Source organism: Populus nigra, chromosome 1 (assembly GCF_951802175.1).
Source record: "Populus nigra chromosome 1, ddPopNigr1.1, whole genome shotgun sequence".
In the NCBI taxonomy this organism is placed as follows: Eukaryota; Viridiplantae; Streptophyta; class Magnoliopsida; order Malpighiales; family Salicaceae; genus Populus; species Populus nigra.
Window position 1 is genome coordinate 42962636 of NC_084852.1, and position 19455 is coordinate 42982090.

Here is a 19455-nt window from a genome sequence, read left to right on the forward strand (position 1 = left end):
TAAATTAACCACGAAACGGTTTCACATTCCCAAACAGAGTCGGACAAGAGGGGCTGGATATTTCTCCTCGCAATCAAAGCTAGGATAAACACGGCCTTCATGAGTTGTTAAATTCCCATACAATACAATACTACTTGCACTGTTGAGGCAAGTCCACATTCCTAGCACCCGCAGTCCACATTCCTAGCACCCGCATGATTTCTAATCTTGTCATTGTGGATATACTTAAACAAAATAAATTTCAATCATTAGAATCAAGATTATAACAAACAAGATTACATTGCCGCTATAACTCATTCTCTCCTAACCATGTTCCTCCATCGTACTGCACAAAAGATTGAAACTGACCAGCACTAATACTTTCTCTTTCTCACTTTGAAACTGGATGATCGGATAACATCATCATCTGTGTTCAGAGTTTGCTCAAGAATTCCAATGGACTCAGGTTTTGTGAAGTAGGTAAAGAGAAGGTAAATACCATCCAAATAAGTGTTAGACTCCCCAGCTTTGTTTTTTTTCTTGATGCTGTAAGCTAGTGGAACGACCCCTCTGTTGAATACCTCTACATACATGCCACCACCAGCAACAAGCAACTGCAAGATGATCACCATCAGCAAGAACGATGAAGAAAATGTGCAGAGGTAGTGTATAATTAACCATTATGCTACTTGACACTGCTTTAATTTTAAGTTACAAACTAGCATACTTGCCTAAATAGTTCCCTTGCTTAGCTCCTAAAGTAAACATCTACACAAAATGCAATGCTATAATCAATTTATATTGAATGCACATCTCGTAACATGCATGACTTTATTGACGTGATCTTGCTTATAAGGTGCATAGCCCAGACCATCCAGATATCAGGGCTGAACGTAAATGTCAACTGCGCATAAGTACTGAAAAATTCAGGCCATCTATTGCAAGATCATTCTAACACAAAATCATAATCAGCAGGGCATTGAAACAAATTGGCATACAATACCATCAAGCTGAAGCATCTGCTAGTTCCCTAAATCAAAGTAGCAGATACAAGGAAAAATCATAATCGTCTGGCCAGATACATTTCAACTCGAAGCAATTTGGCTTAGAATCTTTGTCATTTGTCAACAAGAATCGCAATTCAACTAGAAGCATTTCTATCCATCAGTGACGGTTAAAGAATGTCATTTGGCCCCGATCACTACCCTATTAGTCCTCCTCCTCAGTTTCTTGAGCACACTCAACGTTTAACAACACAGGTACCTATTTAACAATATTTAAAATTTACTTGCCATAATTACTCGAAAACTAATTATTAAAATTAAAAAAACTAAAAGAACCCCAGCATTTTTAGAACGCTGTAGGATTAACAACAAACAAAACATTGTAAAGTTTCATACTTCAAGGACTACATTGAAAAGAAAGAAAGAAAAAATATTAAACATGCTTGTTTTTACCTCCTCGTACTTCTGTGTAAGAGCGAGTCTTTCATCCTCCGACATGTCGGGTCTCAAAACAGCCATAGTTTCATACTGTCGAAGCCCGGGTGGGCAGGGTGGCGTCTCCTTCTCCTCGACAGCAGTGATAGTACCCGACCCAATTGGAGAATCCGGTTCATCTTCAGACCCGATCCCGCCTTCATAAAACGAGCCCGCGAAGTCTACAGTTTGGGCCTTGACTGCTGTTGTTGGGTTGCTGTGTGCTCTGTAGACCAGTTTTGAGGTGTTAGGGAAAGGCTTGAGGGTTTGAGAGAATGAGAGGAGGGGCAATGATGGTGATTTGGAGAATGATGAAGGGTAAAATGGGGATGAAACTAAATTTGATGTAAGCGAAGAAGAAGTAGAAGACGATGCCATTTTTTCAGCTACTGCTTCTGGGTCAGTGAAAGGCAGAAAAAGGGATAATAGATAAGGAGGGTGCGCTGTACGCACATGGCGCATTTTAGAATAGCACTTATGGGCCTGATTGTTTGAATTGGTTAAATTCTTAAAAACAAAACTATTAATTCCTAAAAAAAGCCATAATTCCTTTTTTTTAATTATTATTTCATTAACATAAAAATTCTAATTTAATAAAAATTCTAATAAATTTTAAATTATATTGTACTTTAATTTTTATTAAAAATATTTTTTAATATGCTAATAAAACATGAAGTATTAAGTTTAAAAATAATTAAATTATATTAAAATTTATAAAATTATTAAATTGAATCCTTAGTTAATATTTTACAAGTTACTTTATGTTATTGTTTTACGTTATTTTTTTTACTCTTTAAACAAGCATGGGTAATACTAAAAAAAATTAAGATTTATAACAAAAAAAAGTATTTATAAAATTTGTATTCATGTTTGTATTGTTAATTTATATTCACATCATATATAATTTAAAAGGTGTTTAAGATAAAAAACCGTTCAAAATAATATAATGTTAGGTAAAACTGTGTTTTAGTAGTTTTTATTTTAAGATTCATATGTATGTATCTTAACTATTCATTATTAGATTTTGAAATATAATTTAATTTATGTCCCTAAGTTTCACTTTAAATTCCAGTTTAAAATAATCATATATTCAAAATATCAAAAAATATAATTTTAATTAGTATTATAAAAAATATATTAAGTTATTTAAAAATCAAACATGGTTATTTAATAAAAAATAGAATTTATGTTCTTATAAATAAATCTAAATAAATATATTAAATATTAAAAAAATAATATAAATTAAATAATTAAAAAATAATATAAATTATATTTTTCAACTTAATTAATTAATTATTTTTTTATATAGTTATTTTTGCATCTGTTTCGATTCGTTCTTGGATTTGAAGGAAAGAAGGTAAATTCTTTCTCTTCATATACATTTGACGATGGATTGAATCTTTCGGTTGTTTCTATCATTGTAGCCCAGCTCATAACAGCCAGTTATGGGCTGGGCTAGACTGAATCGGGTCAACAAGTTATCACCCGAACCAAACTCTTTTTAAACCCCTGTAAAATACTTTTTTTTTTTAAAAAAATTCTTTTCTTCCGGTAAAAGCCAGGGAACTCGGCCTTAAAAACCAAAACCGGGGAGAGCCAGCGAGGGAGAGAGAGAGATGGATCCAAAGCTAACAGAAGTATCGCAGCTATTCGAGCGATTCAAAGCGGCATGTACTAGAGACGATATCAATACTTCAACGAATCTGCTTTCTCAGCTCAAGGTAGACAAATCCTCACACTTGAAAACCCCATCTATTTAAACTCATTTTCAGCTTAATTCATTTCTGTTTTTTTTATATAATGATTTAATTACGGTTGAATTGATTAATAATCAGCGTTAATTGCAATTAATATTTTTTTTTGCAGGTTTTGTTGATAGGATTTCGAAGCTTGCCGCCGTTGTTTGAAAACACGCCTAATTCTGTTGAAGAATTGATAATAGCAAGTAAAATCGTGGCTCTTTTTGTTATGTTTTGAGGATCTTAGGGTCATAATATAGGACTTAGGGTTTCATGATTTTAGATTATAGTTTATAAGATTGTTTCTGACGCATGGTATTTTATTTATTTATTTATGTATGAGAATGTTTTTTCAGGGGATATTTATGAGCATGCTGTTCTTTTGAGTGTGAAGATTGGGGATCAGGATGCGTTTGAAAGGGATTTCTTTCAGTTGAAGCCTTATTATACTGATGCCGGGTAATTTTTTGATTGGTTTTGGTTTTCGAGGAATTATCATGCATGCTTAGTTTTGTTTTTGGGCGAGTGTTTTTAGTATAAACTGCATGCTTCTACAATTATGTTTCCGTACTTCGCTAGAATGCTGACTTGAATTTCATACCGAGTCTGATCTGATATATTCACCATTTCATAGTTTCAACAACTTGAGTAATCTATTTGACTGTTGGCAGTGTGGACTAAAGTTGCATGTAGGGCATCACGTACAAATATTCTTACCGTGACAGGATGCATAATTAGTTCTGTTCTCAACTTGTTGGTTTGCACATCCTAGTGCATATCAAGGAATGGGACTTCAAACTACTCGAGTTTTGTTTCAAAGGCTTTGTTGTAATTGTGAACTCAATTGAGTGCCCTTTTGTGTGTGTGACCTTCCCCTTTCAGAATAGAAAATAAAAAATGGCTTGTTTCATAGTTGTGCATTTGGTTCTTTTAAATTTCTGGCCTCTCTATAACTGATTTCTGGATTTTATGTATTGGGCAATACTAAGTTCTTAACTAAAGGAATCATTAAAGTGAAGAACACATGTATTCTGGATGAGGAAGAATTTGCTGTTTTATTCTCTTCATTAGCCAGTGTTGAGTTGTATATTATTAGAGCTTGATGTTCATGATTTCTTTTTTGATGGAGCAGTGGCCGCCTTGCCCCATCTCCTCAGGAGTATATGATCTTGGGTCTCAACCTCTTGAGACTCTTAGTCCAAAACAGAATTGCTGAATTCCATACTGAATTGGAATTGCTCTCCCCTGCTGCTTTGGAGAATCCTTGCATCAAGCATGCCGTGGAGTTGGAGCAGTCCTTCATGGAAGGGGCTTATAATCGTGTGTTATCTGCAAAACAGAATGTGCCATACAAGACTTTTGATTATTTTATGGATCTCTTGGCAAAGACTGTAAGGTAATTTCTCCATACTCCATAATAACAGTCAAGTGACCATTGATTAGTCATTGAAAATTCATTCCTTGAAGTTATATTTTCTTATGGGTAATATTCACCACCGCACCCTAAAGGGTAGGAATTTAGGATAGATGGAATTGTCCGTTCAGAGAGAATATGGTCATTATTGTTTTGGTCAAAATGGTTCATTCTAGTCTAGACTACACTTGGGCTTAATTAATATCTTTTTAGGTGCTGTCAAACTCTTTGTTTTCAAGGTTTATATATGTGTTCCATCCATTGCTCTAAATGAAAGCCATCGTTTCTTTTGTAAACTTGTTCGTTTGCTTGAAGTTTTAATGATGGTTTTGATTTGTTGTACCTCTTTTAAAGTGACATCTCAAACATTTGATGTAGTTTTTCTAATAATGAGATCCATTGCTGTTAAGTTTTTGCCAGAGTCCTTTTTTCAGTTTGATTTATCTAATAGTGTTGTGGTTAAATAGAGTATGGAATCCATCTTTTGTAAATTTCCATGCTAGAGTTTTGCACTCTGGCTCATTGGTTTTTTAGGACACATAGTTTGGAGTTTGAATGTAGAGGATTTTATTTTTCATTTTAACCACATCGTTGTAGACTTAAAACTCATCTTGCTACTATACTTTGAAATCTGTCTTTAGAATTCCTGGTTGGAAGCTACAGTTCTCCCTACCATCCTATATGAATGGATATAGTACACAGTTTGCACTTTCCTCTTGTCTTCTTATTAGTTAATTTCTACTGCATCATCCCCAGGGATGAAATAGCTGGATGCAGTGAGAAGGCATATGACTACCTTTCAATAAGTGATGCCCGGCAAATGTTGCTCTTCTCTTCTGATGATGAACTTTTGGAATACATCAAGGAGGTACTGAAATATGTTTGCATTGTTCTGTGTTGATTTTCTTTTACGTTTGAGTTTTAGGAATTTGAGCAATTCATATTTTCCATTGATTAGAAATTATATAAACTTGGATAAGAAATGCCTGTGACACTGCTTCAGAGCTTGTAACTAGTCCTGGGTTTAGCTGCCCCAGTGACTCTACAAGCTTCCACAGTTAAGAAACAGTTTCTAGGGGAGGGGGCTGCTTGACCCATGATTTGGGATACTTGACAAACTGAAGTAAGTTGTTCAGATTGTTTTCCAACTCCTTTGATGGAGTTTAGATCAAGCATGGACAAGTTCTGGGCATTTTCAGATTTAGTTTCACGATTAACATAAACATGACATGTTCTGTTACTTAATGCAGGGGCATCTTGAGTGGGAGATAAAGAATGGCTCTGTAGTTTTCCAGAAGGCAAACGAATCTGCTCCCTGCAAAGAGATACCATCTCTACATCTCATCAACCAGACATTGAGTTATGCTAGAGAGTTGGAGCGGATTGTGTAAAAGATAGATAGCTGTCTTCAGACACAAAACTTCAACTTGGAACTGTTTCATTTGAGGATACAAATTTCAATTGCCATCTTTTGTAGTTCAATTTGGCCCCTCAGCGGCCTACATTATCAGCATTTCTCTCTTTGATTTGTAATGCTCCAGTACATTTTACTTTTAATTTCACAATTTGACATGTTTCATGCTGCTTTGGAAAATTATCTTTACAGAGCTCCTCTTCCCCCCCCCCCCCCCCCCCCCCCCCCCCCCCCAAAATGGGCCGACTATCAAGGCATCTTTGTTAGGGAAACCTCAGATAGTTTGTCCTCAACTACTATATTATCTAAACTCATCTAAATTGGTTTTACAACTAATATTAATATCATTTTGGGGTCGAATCTTAAGGGAAGATTGCAAGGAGGAATTTCTCAAAAGCGGAGCCCAAGGTATAAGCTTGCCATAAAATTAAACAAGAAGTTAAATTGATTGAAAAATAGTCCCTCCTCCACTCACCAAATAGGATGGGTGTCATTGTTAGCGGAGCTAAATCTTTAATGCAAAGCGTAATCCGGCGACGAAAAAGTAGAAAGATTACGTTGCTTTTAACGAAAACGACAGCAACGTAAGAAACACTACAGCTTCAGGAAAAAGAAATCACTGACATTGCTAGTAGTACTGTTGCTTTGTTTGTTCCATGTTTTCTACCTAAATCTCCCGTGTCTTTGCATGGCGTGTCGGTGCGCCTGTTAATTTCCCTATTTTTATTTATTTTTAAATGGTTGGGGTTCATTTATCAGCCTCAAAAGGGTTGTTCTTGAAACATAACTCTATACCTCAGAGTCATGAGCATTGATACCAACTCCATCTATGATTATGATCCCCTTGGTAGGGTGTCATTGACGTATCTACTTGTGAGAAAAATAAAAATCATCAAGTAATATAAACTTACATCTTTTAGCATGGATTGATTTTTTCAAAAAATATTGAAAATAATTTTTTAATATATTAAAAAAAAAACATTTCAAAAAAACAATCTTCTAAAGCGCTACATAAGTCGGTAGACGATGAAACCAGCATATAACTGACATGTGGCCGATTCCCGCTAATAAAAAGGCCTTCCTAGCACAGCAGAGAAAAGAAATCAGTTCTGTTTCCAAACTGTTGGTAAAAGTAACAAGTTCATCTCTTAACTACAATAACAAACTCGTGAGATTCTCTTGCCTCCTTTCTTTCCTTGCAAAGATTTCTGTCTCCTTTCAATAATAATTGCTCTCTTTCTCTTCCTCTTCCTCTCTTTCCCATGAAGGTACGGTTATGTATTATCTTCTAAACCATAACTTCACTATCATCTTTTGTTTTTAGTTGAACCAAGTCAAGATACTTTATTATATGTTTAGATAAATGAAGACCCTTTACTTCGTTTTCAGTGTTTCACAGTATTTGGATATCTACAAGGAATAGCGACTTCAAATGCAACGTGGGTTTGGGATTGCATTTCCAGTTCTAAATTAAATTAAGAACAAGGAACACTAGGTTGGCTCTCTGTCTCCTTCTCTCATGGTTTACGTCTCTCCTAGCCTGTCATTTTTATGTCATTTCTGGTACACTCTTCAATAAACTTTCGAAAAATCTCGTGTTCTGTGTTTTTTTCTCAAACTTAACCATGTGATTATACCTGCTGAAGTACGAGTGTTGCCTGGAATAGTGTTATTGGTTTCCTTTTTGAGGAGCATAGGGATCAATATTTAACTGGAAAGATCAATATGCAGAGTTTTTTGGTCTCTATACAATTTCATGTCTTTGAAATATATTTTCTCTGAAGTTTTCTGATCTTATAATCTCTATAGTCCACATGCTCTCTGGTGAAAGGTTTGCAAGCTCGAAAGGGGGGAAAAGGGAGTAGTAGAAAACAAAGTTCTGAATCTTTAGCTCATATTGGTTTAGTTTCAGAATTACAGTCCTCAACTCAACCAAGCTATATGGTACCATGTTGTATGTTGAGTTGATTAAGAATTTTGGTTGCCCAGATTTCAGGATATTCTTTAATCTCAGATTCTTATTGGTTTCTCTTTGTTCATCCTGTTTCCATTTGAGTGCCATAGAGTCATTAGTTGGAAATATTTTATGCACTTTTAATGTCTATCCTCGTAACTATATTTTGCACACTTGTTCAAGAGTCGAGGGCATGTGGTGCTGTGGGAGTGGCGTTTTCATGAAGTAATTAGAGTTGGTGGGTCTTAAATGTTGATGTGGTTTTGATTAATTGGCAGCTAAAAAGAGCCAGGTTTCATTGTCATGGATAGTAAGACCTCATCCTCTTCAGTAAATGGTCCTCGAGAACCTTCCATTCACGAGGAACTTCTGATGCAGCAGAGCTTGCTCTTTTCTGATACTCTCAAGGTACACACATTCTTGTAAAATTCTTCCATTAGTCTCCAGGTTGCATGAAGACTCCAATGGTTGCTAGAAATTCAGTGATAATTGTAGAAATGATTACTTTAGTTTTAGTAAAGATAGTTGTTTTGTTTGATTAGGACTTGAAGAACCTTAGGAAGCAGCTATACTCAGCAGCAGATTATTTTGAATTAGCTTACAACAAAGAAGACCAGAAACAAATGTGAGTCAATTTTCAAATCCATTATAAATGCCATGAATGTGACATAGTATGCTAATGGTCGTCCCCGGCTACCGGCTTTGTCTAAGCGCAGAGTGGTGGAGAACTTGAAAGACTACGCCATCAAAGCTTTGATCAATACTGTTGACCACTTGGGTTCTGTAGCATACAAAGTTGACAGATTTTTAGATCAAAAGATTGATGAAGTTTCAGGAATGGAGCTTCGATTCTCTTGCTCCGAACAGGTATTGTTCCCTTCCGGCCTCCCCTTAACCCTTCATCATACATTCTTCTATACAAGTGAGATTCAATTTCAGGTTTTTATGAGACAGTGCTGAAACATTATCACAACATGCTCGTGAAATCATTTATTATCATATTATTTTGCTTTCCTTGAACATGTCACTTGTCTACACATGAATTTAAACCATGCCAGACTGTCCAAGACTTCAATATATACTTTATACCTTTTCCTGTGCTATGCCCTAGAGACTGGAAGCATGCCAAAAATATATCAACCAAGGTGGCCTTTCTCAACAATCACTGGTAATAAAAACTCCCTACCACTACAAGCGGTACATTTTTCCAGGTAAATATTTTGATCTCTCCTATTTTCCTTCTGCATTTTTCTCTACATTTCCAATATGCCAAAGATTTTTCTGACACTGGAACTCGCTGTTCAGTCGACGAGGAGACCATGGATTCATTTAGCCATGCTAAACCAGATCATGATAGTAGAAATCTTAGCACTGAACACAACTTGCTTGAGTTTAAAAATGGTATGATACTCCCGCTCCTGATGGTTCACAATGTGCTTATAGCAAATCAATCAAATACCAAATTTTTATGATCCAAAAAACCTCTTTCAAACTCATTAATTGTTTCTTGATGTCACTGCTATGCCAAGCTGCTCAAGCGTCAATCGAAGGAACCCCTTCCTCTTTCTTCAGGTAATCCCTATGCCATGTATGCCATTACTATGACCATCTTACCATGTCTGTTTCATCATGACCGAGGACTTCAATGTATAACTTTAATGCAGAGAGAGGCATTCTGAATTACGTTCTCCACAATTCTACTCGGGACAGGGAACATTTACATTCACAAGGACTTCAACCAACAACAAACCTGGTTTGTGCAAATGCAAATGAATTCTTCTTCACATTCGTCTTATCTAGAGGAAAATTTGCAGTACACGCTGCAGATTGATCAGTGTGCTATAACATAATTCTGTCTCTCCTTTTAATCAGAGAAAAGATCATCCTCTCCGCAACGCTCTCCGATCATACGTTCTGGATCTCTTCTTAAGAGACCAATATCTCCTAATTATGCTAATGCACTACGAAGGGTAAGCGCAACTATTACAAAGAAAATGGAATGACATATGAGATTATGCTGTCAAAAAATCCCAGACAATGAATAGTCATGACTTGAAACTTGTTAAAAAGGTTGCTGCTTAAACCTGAATTAATTCTGAAACTGATGTAAATCACTCAATTCCTTGTATCTCAGTATCCATCGGAGCCTCGGAGATCTGTTTCATTGTCCATGTATTCGGAAAGAGACATGGCAAAGGATAGTGATCAACAATATTCTGCCAAGAGCAAACGCCTGTTTAAGGCCTTGCTCAGCATGCGCAAGTCCAGAAAGGAAGGCTCACTGTTTACTTGCTTGGATCAGATTTGAAACAGCAAAATAAATGGAGATCAAGCATGGTAGGAAACAATAGAGAGACTATTTGTAGTTTCTGGTTGATAATACGTATCCTTCTTTTGGTTTAAGATTTAATTTCTCTATGGAAATGAGGGGATTTCAACATATGCTCTCAAAATCCTTATTTTTGGATGCTATTATGTGATTGATAATAATATTACTTATATTTTTTTTTATCAAAAACATAAGAAAATACCATGTTTCATTATATAATATTTATAATTTCAATTTTCAAAAAAGAAAATTTGTTAAAACGCTTGCTAGCTACAAATTTAAGAAAATTATTAAAAAAACTTTTTAGTGGCTAAATCAAATCAGCCACACCCATAAATACTATTCATTGGAATAATATTTGGTATAATTTTTTTTTTAATTTCACCGTTGACCAACCCCTTCTTTTCTTTTTTCTTTAATTTTATCTTTTAATATTAGATTATATTGAGAATTGTGTTTCATAATATTTTTTTTTTGTTGAGTTATATACTGGTTTCATGGATTTATTTATTTTTTTCGATTTCTACCTTCAATATTAGATCTATTAGAAGATCGATTTTTTTATTGCTTTTTATGAATTTATCTTGATCTCATAACCCAAGTCGCAGTTTTAACAGGTTAATTAACTCGGGTAGACTCGAATTACTTTTTTGGACCTTTTTTCTAATTGATTTTCCTTTTGATTTCATCATTCAACAATGAGTTAGTTGAAAATTAAGTTTCATATTTCCTTTTCTTTTTATGAGGTTATCATGATATCATGACTCGGGTTGTGGGTTTGGTAGATTGCCCAAGTTGACCTTATTAATTTTTTGGGTCTTTTTTTAATTCAATTTGTTTTTTTTTTATAAGGTTATCCCAATGTCATAACCGGGGTCGCAGGTTTCGAGTTTGACAGGTTGCCCAAGTTGACCTTATTAATTTTTTGGGTCTTTTTTTATTGGGTTTTATTTTTTCAATTTTTTTTTTCAATTTGTTTTATGAGATTATCATAATCTCATGACTTGAATCGCAGGTTTGACAGGTTAACCCGAATTGATTCCCTTTATTTCTTTGGGTCATTTTTTAATTAAATATATATATTTTTTCAATTTCACCCTAAAAAAACTCAATCTTTTTTTTTTATTTTTTTTTCAATTTTATTTTTTAGTATTAGGTTGTTTACAAATTGAACTTTGTTTTGTTTTGTATTTTTTTTTGTGGAATTATCATGGTCTCATGTATTTTTTTTTTCTATTTCAACCTTCAACTTTTGATCTATTGTAAATTAAGCTTTGTAATTTTTTTTTAAAGTTATTCTGGTCTTATGATCTAGACCGTGGGTTTAACAGGTTATCTTAGGTTAACGTGATTTTTTTTTGTATTTTTTTAATTTCTTCCTTCAATATTAGATTGGTTAGAAATTGGGCTTCATATTTTTTTTTATTTGATTTTCAGAGGGTTATCCCAATCTCATAACCAAAGTTGCTGGTTTGGCAGGTTAATTTGAGTTGTTTTTTTTTCTTCAATTTCATCATTTTACATTTGGTTAATTAGGAGTTAACATTCATAATTTTTATTTTTATAGGATCATCACGATCTAATAACTGGGGTTAAAGATTTAACAAGTTAACTTGTATTGATCAAATTTATTATTATTTTAATATTTAAAAAGAAATGTTATCCAATATATCATTACCATTAATATTTTTTTAAAACATGAGATTCGTAAATCTTGGCTAAAGCGGGGAGCTGCTCAAAGAAGCATTTATAATCTCTTTTTTTACCCCCCCCCCCCCCAGGATAATAAGAAGGATTTGCCAAAAATCCCCACCAAATAAAAATGATTTCCCACTAAATAGTTCACTTTGATGTCTTTCGTTAGCATTACCAAGACATCTCGTAGTGATCGGTCCAATAACTCAAAATAGAATCTATTGTTCATTTAAGAGAGCAATGCCAGTTTTAAGAAAGGAGAAATAATGCCAAGCTTATCTTCAAGCTGATAGTTTCTTGTTTTTTAATCTCCCTCTGTATCTCAAACCAATTAACATTGCAGGTGAATGTTATAAAAAGCTTTGAATTGCTATAATATATCATAATAATTATTTATCATGAATATGGATTGCTATAATATATCATAAAATAAAGTTTTTTTATTTTGTAAAAATTATTTTTAACATCAGCACATCAAAACGATCGAAAAACCTAAAAAAAATTTAAATTTTTTTGAGAACACGGTTTACATCACTTACCCAAACACACCCTAAGAGTAGGCTCTTGCATCCTTTTATAAGCTTCGGTTCTAAGGATTTTTCGTTTTGCTCGAATGTTATCAAGATGATCTTCGTCAACATTAACAAATACATCTAACTAAAAATTACTGGTAAAGTCGTCCTCCTTCAGCAAAAGTACTTTCCCCCTCGTTTTTTTCGTGAATAAAATAAACATAATAAGCTCTCATTATAACCTTTTAATGCTTTCCAGGTGGTTGTTGCTCTTGATTAGCCAATGCGATATCGGTGTGAAATCCATCCTCGTCATAAGGAAAAATGAGTGGATATTGCAGATACATAAACTTTGGACGAAGATGAGGGATCCTTTATGGGATCTCTGGAAAACTTTCTATGATAATGTCTAATTACAGTTTGAGAATCACCAATATCTCCAAGAACCAGCCCACTCGTGTCATCAGAAGATGGATTATCGTATTGTTTAGAATCATTATCTCTACTGGAGATCAAATGAAGCCTCCGATCAGGACCACTCACCCTATCGAGTCTATGCCTACCTTGACAGAACCACCTTACACTATGTTGGATAAATCTAGCATTACAGTAAGTCCACCGACAATAATTTTATTTAAGGTTGATGAAGTGTTGTCTTAATAGACAAGGTTCATTCTTAGTGTTAAGAGATTAGGAGCTGGGCAAACCTTCGTGCTTGATTGTGAGATGGCAAAAGAGAACCAATAACATGGTAACATTGCCCACTGATCTTAAAGATTTAAGATCCTGTTTGAGCACTCAATATCCCATGAACCAAATCAAATTAACAAGAACAGTTATAAAAAAGACAACTTATTGCAATTATCTCTACCTTTCACAAGATGAATCAAATCACCATATGATAACCATGACTTGTTATTGGAGGCATCCATTTTGCATCAAACCACGTCTTTATTTCATCGGTTTGAATTTTCGATGCTTGTTTACAATGAAGTCTTCGAGTAATGTTCTCTTGATTTGCTTGGCTTCATCAATTGTCCTTAGGTTTGCTTTTACAATCAGATTTCTTTTCTTTTCTTATATCCTTTCTGGGATTCTTGGCCTTTTCAATTCCTCTTTTTGACGGCCTTTGTGGCTAGCTAATAGCTCATGGGTTCTGCAATTCTTTTCTCGTCAATAAACTTAGTTTTATTGATTTAAAATAAAGTAATTCTAACAAACATGGTTGAATCTGAACATGATGGTTTTCGCTCATAATTTACTCTTAATGTTCCTCGCTAGAGTGGAGCTCTTTGCTGCAGGATCAAACAAAAAATGAAATAAAAAGTAAAAAAGGGTTTTTTTTTTTTTCTCTTTCAGAAGGAAAGCTGATTAAAATATAACACTAGCCACTGATCTCCCAACCATTTTCCATTCTCGTTGTGCTCTGCCCTTCGTTATGCTACTACCTTTTTGCTTAGACGATGGATCAGGTTAGAAATGCACAGTTGGCTTCATGATGCTTGTGTACAGGATTCTGTTCTATTCATTTGAATACGAGCTGGATCAGGCAAAGTTACATGAAGAGGTTGAGGATCTGGCTAAGGGGATGTTCTGGGCGTCGGCCACTGCTCCATAACCAGCCACCAACTTCCCAATCAATTTTCGGTTGCTGAGATTTTTAATGAGCAGGTCATGTTCTATCGAACTTCCCATGTCTTTGCTTTTTCCTTTTTACTCGACAGCGGGATGGATGTTGACAAATCCAAGTCGGTGAAGAAATGGAAAATTTATCTGAGCGTTATAAGGTCGGCAAGCTCGCATCAGCCGAGCACGGGAGTATTTTTTATTTTCATAATTAATTTTAGATTCTATTTCTAATTAGGTGTTATAATATTATTTGATTTAGAAGTGAGTTTAAGCTTCTATTTGTGCATTATTTCTTAAGAAAGATTGATTAGCCAAAAACCTCTTTTATTAAAATGTTTTGTTTATAAAATAATTTTTTAAATTATTTTGATGTATTAATATTAATTTTTTTTATTTAAAATGCTACTATAAGAAAATACCACGTATGGTTGAGCTTGTGAATTCAAAGATCTTTTTTATTAAAATTTTGTATTTTTAAATAATTTTTTAAAATAATTTTGATGTATTAATATTAAAATTAAATTTTAAAAAGAAAAAAATATTATTTTAATATATTTATAATAAAAAAACTTTAAAAAATAATTATTATAACTGTAAGAATTAGCACCAATTTCTTCCGAGTACATTTCTGCAAAGATATATATAGAAATAGAGATTCGAGTATAGAAAGTTCCAATATGGACTTTTCCTTTTGCAAAGAGAAAAATAATTTCTTAAATCTTTATTAACTATGTTAAATAAAATGATATGGAAAATAATATCTTATTTCTCTTACATGGCATAAAATAATCTATTTTGATAAATATATTTAAAAAGTTATCTATAAAGATTTAAAAATGCTCTAATTTAAATTGAAAAAAGAAGAAGCTGGTAGGCTGTAAGATTTTCGTAATCAAACTGAGCTTTACGTTACGAATCTGCAAGCCCGCACTCAGTGTCAAGAAAAACCCGACTCAAGAAAACCGACTATAATCACGAAAATTAACTCCAATTCATTTAAATCTCCGGGACATGTCTTATTGATTTATGCACTCAGTGTGTATCTCAATAACAAAAAGATACTAGCTTTTTTGAGCCGTTGAGGTAGCTATATAGATAGATACCAAGAATCAAGATCTGGGTTTTTTAGAGTGATAGTAAAGGTCTTGAATCGATCCAGTTTCAGCTCGAAAGGTGAGTTTCCTTGGGTCTTTTTAATTGATACGCTCAACTGTATTTTTGCTTATTTATGTTGATTTTCTTAGCTTTTTTTTCTTGATCATTGAACATTGACTGGGTTCTGGGTTTGGTTTGTGGGATTCAGTTTTTGAGGTTTTTTTTCATTTTCTTATGAGTATCATTACTAGTTACGAACTGGAAAGTTAGCGTCTTTAATAGTTTTGGTCTTGCTTGTTATGAAGATTCAATCTTTTGGGAATCTTTAATATAGCAAATAATTCTCTTACTATAGTTTAGTTAATCCTGTTTTGCGTCGGGAAAACTCAGATATTCTCGTTCAATTTTGAATTTCAGCATTTGAAAGCCTGAAAATCTCTTACCTGGTGAGAGCTTGTGTTATTATGTTACCTTGAAGATTTTTGTTTGTGCTCTTTTGTTAAGATGAAAACATTATTTCCACTTTCATCTTATTGCATCTTACTTCGATTCATAGGATTGAAACAAGAAGTGGGAAGGGGTCGTGGACATAGTATTTCCTGTAGTGTTTGGATAGGAGAAATTTCACTGGGATTCGAACACTTTGCAGATGCTGTATCGTTTTGAGTTTTATTTCTAGGAATCTCTTATTTAAGTAATATATGCAGAACAAGGCTTTTGAACACAGTATTCCCTGTAGTGGTTGGGTAGGAGAGGTTTCACTGAGATTTGAACACTTTGCAGATGCTGTATCATTTTGAAATTTATTTCTAGAAATCTCTTATTGAAGTAACGTTTGCAGAACAAGGCTTTTGAACATGTAGCTATAAAGAAACTAACTGTGAAACATTCTCAATTGATAATCCATTCGTACTTCCAAAGATTTCAATTTCTTTTTCTTATCTTCCTAATAATTTCATTATTGCACAGTAAGCAGTTGCGTTTTAAGTTCATGGATCTGCAAGCTGGTGCAGGAAACTGGTGCACCCTTTTCTTTTCAATCTCAGTGCCAATGCAGCAACCTCGGTTGTAAGGACACACAGCCAAAGTTGTTTTGCAACCATGGGAGACGGCAATAATAGAAGCAACAACAACAGTGAAAAGCCAGAGTGGCTGCAACAGTACAATCTTATTGGCAAGATTGGTGAAGGCACTTATGGTCTTGTATTCCTAGCAAAAACCAAGTCTCCTGCAAATTGTGGAAAGTCCATTGCCATCAAGAAATTCAAGCAGTCCAAGGATGGTGATGGTGTCTCTCCCACTGCCATCCGTGAAATCATGTTACTTAGGGAAATTACTCATGAGAATGTTGTGAAGCTTGTGAATGTGCACATCAATCATGCTGACATGTCGCTGTATCTGGCTTTTGATTATGCTGAGCATGATCTTTATGAAATCATCAGGCATCATAGAGACAAGGGTAACACTATGATCAATCAGTACACTGTTAAATCATTGCTCTGGCAGCTACTCAATGGACTGAACTATCTGCACAGTAACTGGATCATACATCGAGATCTAAAGCCATCAAATATCTTAGTTATGGGCGAGGGAGAGGAACACGGGGTTGTCAAAATTGCTGATTTTGGACTGGCAAGAATTTATCAAGCTCCCTTGAAGGCTTTGTCTGATAATGGTGTTGTGGTAACCATTTGGTATCGTGCACCTGAGTTGCTTCTGGGGGCTAAGCACTATACAAGTGCTGTTGACATGTGGGCTCTTGGATGCATTTTTGCTGAACTTTTGACTTTGAAGCCACTTTTTCAAGGGGCAGAAGCCAAATCGGCATCAAATCCTTTCCAGATTGATCAACTTGACAAGATATTTAAGGTCTTGGGCCATCCTACACTAGAAAAATGGCCAACACTTGCAAGTCTTCCGCACTGGCATAATGACGTGCAGCATATCCAAGAGCACAAGTATGAGAATACTGGACTACATGTTGTTGTGCCTCTCTCTCCAAAAAGTGCTTCATTTGACCTTCTATCTAAGATGCTTGAATACGATCCTCGAAAGCGTATAACAGCTGCACAAGCTATAGAGCACGATTATTTTCGTAGTGAACCTCTACCTGGACGGAATGCCCTGGTTCCCTCTCAACCTGGAGAGAAGGTCATCAATTATCCTACTCGTCCGGTAGATACAAATACAGATTTTGAAGGAACAAGTAGTCTTCAACCTCCGCAACCTGTCTCATCTGGAAATGTGGTTTCTGGAGGCATGCCAGGTGCTCATGGAATTAACAGCAGATCTGCACCTCGACCAATGTCTGTGGGCATGCAGAGAATGCAATCTCAGGGCATGGCAGCTTATAATCTCTCTTCTCAGGCAGGGATGGGTGGTGGAATGAATCCTGGTAACATCCCTATGCCACGTGGGGTTGCCCAGCCCCATCAGCAGCATCACCTGAGAAGGAAAGACCCACCTGGAACGGGGACTGGATACCCTCCCCAACAAAAATCAAGACGCTAATTAGCATATGGCATCTAGACAAACTGTCATTTTTTTACTTCTATGGAGTACAACCATGTCATTGTTCATGAACGTTCCCACCCACTAAGGGCACCCAAGAACGCATCCAATTCAAGAAGAAATTCCACTTGTTTCATGTATGTGACAATTGCTGTATCTAGGCCTTTTCAAATCATCTTTGTTCAGGAAGCAATAGCTTCATTGCATATCTCATCAGGGGATTCTGAGTTTTCGTGTCCAATTTGCAAGATAATCTTGTGAGGAGCATGTTCTGGGGGAAAAGGCAGTAGTATTGTAATGATTATATTGTGTTGCCTTTAAAGCAGAACAAAGAAGTTTAACATCGTTTAGCCTAAGACTGCTAGCATCTCAGTCTTGAAAGAGTGTATTTCCACACGAGATACAAGATGTGATCCACCTTTTTGATATCAAAGATCTTACTAAAATTCAGCATATGAAAGCCAATGTTGAGTTTGCAATTCATCGAGTAAACTTCTGGTTGATACACGTGCACAAGTAATTCTACAAGGCTGAACAAATTGTATATATTTTCCAGGCGTAGCAGGATATCCTTTGTCGGTACTGGAGCAAGGCATTTTGTTTCTCAGATGCTCGTTGTTGTTCTAGATATGTGCTTGTTATTTGTTTTCTCGGTTCATTTCTAGAATGTGGCATCACCCTGTAACCCATTGTGGGTTCGATATGTTTTGGTCACCTACCTCGTGATTGCCTTCACTTATTCTTTTCCATGCTTTCCCCATTCCCGCTTGACCAAAACCAAGAGAGGAAAGTCTCTTCACCTGTACGAAAGGAACAGTGAAAGCTTCGGTTGGGCAGGGTTTTCGGAGCCCGAATTTTCTCTTCTGCAGATAGTTTATGCCACTAGGAACTTTACTATGTTCATATTGGCAAATCCAGTCCATAGGCAGCTCATTTCACGTACTTTCAACGAGTAGATGAGATCTCTTTCAAGTTTCAATGCCATAACTAGTCTCTGCTCTATCTAACATACACAACTCCACAAATCTGCCATCAAAATAAGTTGACCCTCTAAAAGTACAAGAACAAGGTCGTTGTAATGTTTGTCGCATATTATATAGTTGTATCATTTCCTTTAATTATTCAACTCTTCATTTTGCTAGAGTTTGTGAATCTTGAACAGCTTTCTAAAGGATTCTTCACATCAACTCCTAATTGTCTATTCTATAAATTAGTGCAGATGGGCAGCACAAACCATCAATCCAGCTTATAGCTGGATTATTTTTCTAATCGTATGTTGCTAGTTGACCCTCGACAGTATTGGAATACGTACAGATGACATCAAGTATTTCCGTGTAAATTATATCCAGTGTATTTGAATAATCTCCCGCTACGAGCCTACCACACCAACTACTCTTTATTTGATAAGCTCATAACTCATTCGTGTCACATTTGTTATTTTTATTTCGTGATATGTCTCCTCCTCCCATTTGTCTCCGATCAAAGCTCATGGGCATGCCGTTAAACTTGAAACGTGCATTATGCAATTGAAGCAAATGATAGAACACGAGAGCACCTCTTAATTGATGGTTTTTTCAGTTACGGCCGCGCGGAAATGTAATCCAATTTGGATTTCCTGTCAGCATAGATTATGATTTCAGACGTCACTTTCTCTTACTAGGAGGAAAGATTAACAATCGCGAGGTTACTTATTGTGATTATTTTAT

The 19455-nt window shown here is 35.2% G+C and overlaps 4 protein-coding genes across 8 annotated transcripts; 3 read left to right on the top strand and 1 right to left on the bottom strand.

The window, feature by feature from the left end:
- Positions 1-1935, bottom strand: LOC133685657 (small ribosomal subunit protein bS6c). The gene is made up of 2 exons (XM_062106921.1): positions 1437-1935; positions 1-593 (listed from the first exon to the last, which is right to left on the bottom strand). Exons 1-2 carry the CDS (start codon positions 1917-1919, stop codon positions 354-356), a joined length of 723 nt encoding a protein of 240 aa, XP_061962905.1. The 5' UTR covers positions 1920-1935; the 3' UTR covers positions 1-353.
- A 1047-nt stretch (positions 1936-2982) lies between these two features.
- LOC133696585 (26S proteasome non-ATPase regulatory subunit 8 homolog A) lies at positions 2983-6204 on the top strand. Its single transcript, XM_062119147.1, has 6 exons — positions 2983-3178; positions 3324-3402; positions 3553-3655; positions 4329-4592; positions 5367-5478; positions 5861-6204. Exons 1-6 carry the CDS (start codon positions 3074-3076, stop codon positions 5999-6001), a joined length of 804 nt encoding a protein of 267 aa, XP_061975131.1. The 5' UTR covers positions 2983-3073; the 3' UTR covers positions 6002-6204.
- Positions 6205-7086: 882 nt separating this feature from the next.
- LOC133701459 (protein ABIL2-like) lies at positions 7087-10418 on the top strand. Of its 4 annotated transcripts, none has more exons than XM_062125401.1 (11): positions 7087-7192; positions 7414-7519; positions 8257-8386; positions 8521-8603; positions 8695-8845; positions 9090-9189; positions 9284-9379; positions 9508-9550; positions 9643-9731; positions 9851-9948; positions 10113-10418. In XM_062125401.1, exons 3-11 carry the CDS (start codon positions 8282-8284, stop codon positions 10284-10286), a joined length of 939 nt encoding a protein of 312 aa, XP_061981385.1. In that variant the 5' UTR covers positions 7087-7192; positions 7414-7519; positions 8257-8281; the 3' UTR covers positions 10287-10418. The 4 variants fall into 4 exon arrangements, with proteins under 4 accessions (XP_061981385.1, XP_061981394.1, XP_061981374.1 ...); XM_062125410.1 differs by having other exon boundaries at positions 7129-7292; positions 7414-7587; XM_062125390.1 differs by having other exon boundaries at positions 7129-7292.
- A 4554-nt stretch (positions 10419-14972) lies between these two features.
- Positions 14973-17962, top strand: LOC133679081 (cyclin-dependent kinase E-1-like). Of its 2 annotated transcripts, none has more exons than XM_062101589.1 (2): positions 14973-15316; positions 16208-17962. In XM_062101589.1, the coding sequence occupies exon 2, from the start codon at positions 16340-16342 to the stop codon at positions 17747-17749; it is 1410 nt and encodes a 469-aa protein (XP_061957573.1). In that variant the 5' UTR covers positions 14973-15316; positions 16208-16339; the 3' UTR covers positions 17750-17962. The 2 variants fall into 2 exon arrangements, with proteins under 2 accessions (XP_061957573.1, XP_061957581.1); XM_062101597.1 differs by having other exon boundaries at positions 16252-17962.
- The last annotated feature ends 1493 nt before the right edge of the window (positions 17963-19455 follow it).

Coding starts and splice junctions, on each gene's coding strand:
- LOC133696585 (XM_062119147.1), top strand. CDS start 3,074: ATGGATCCAAAGCTAACAGAAGTATCGCAGCTATTCGAGCGATTCAAA. Junction 3,179..3,323: donor ATCTGCTTTCTCAGCTCAAG/GTAGACAAATCC, acceptor TTTTTTTTGCAG/GTTTTGTTGATAGGATTTCG. Junction 3,403..3,552: donor TGAAGAATTGATAATAGCAA/GTAAAATCGTGG, acceptor ATGTTTTTTCAG/GGGATATTTATGAGCATGCT.
- LOC133685657 (XM_062106921.1), bottom strand. CDS start 1,919: ATGCGCCATGTGCGTACAGCGCACCCTCCTTATCTATTATCCCTTTTT. Junction 594..1,436: donor TTACACAGAAGTACGAGGAG/GTAAAAACAAGC, acceptor ATCATCTTGCAG/TTGCTTGTTGCTGGTGGTGG.
- LOC133679081 (XM_062101589.1), top strand. CDS start 16,340: ATGGGAGACGGCAATAATAGAAGCAACAACAACAGTGAAAAGCCAGAG.
- LOC133701459 (XM_062125401.1), top strand. CDS start 8,282: ATGGATAGTAAGACCTCATCCTCTTCAGTAAATGGTCCTCGAGAACCT. Junction 8,387..8,520: donor TCTTTTCTGATACTCTCAAG/GTACACACATTC, acceptor TTGTTTGATTAG/GACTTGAAGAACCTTAGGAA. Junction 9,190..9,283: donor CAAGCGGTACATTTTTCCAG/GTAAATATTTTG, acceptor CTCGCTGTTCAG/TCGACGAGGAGACCATGGAT.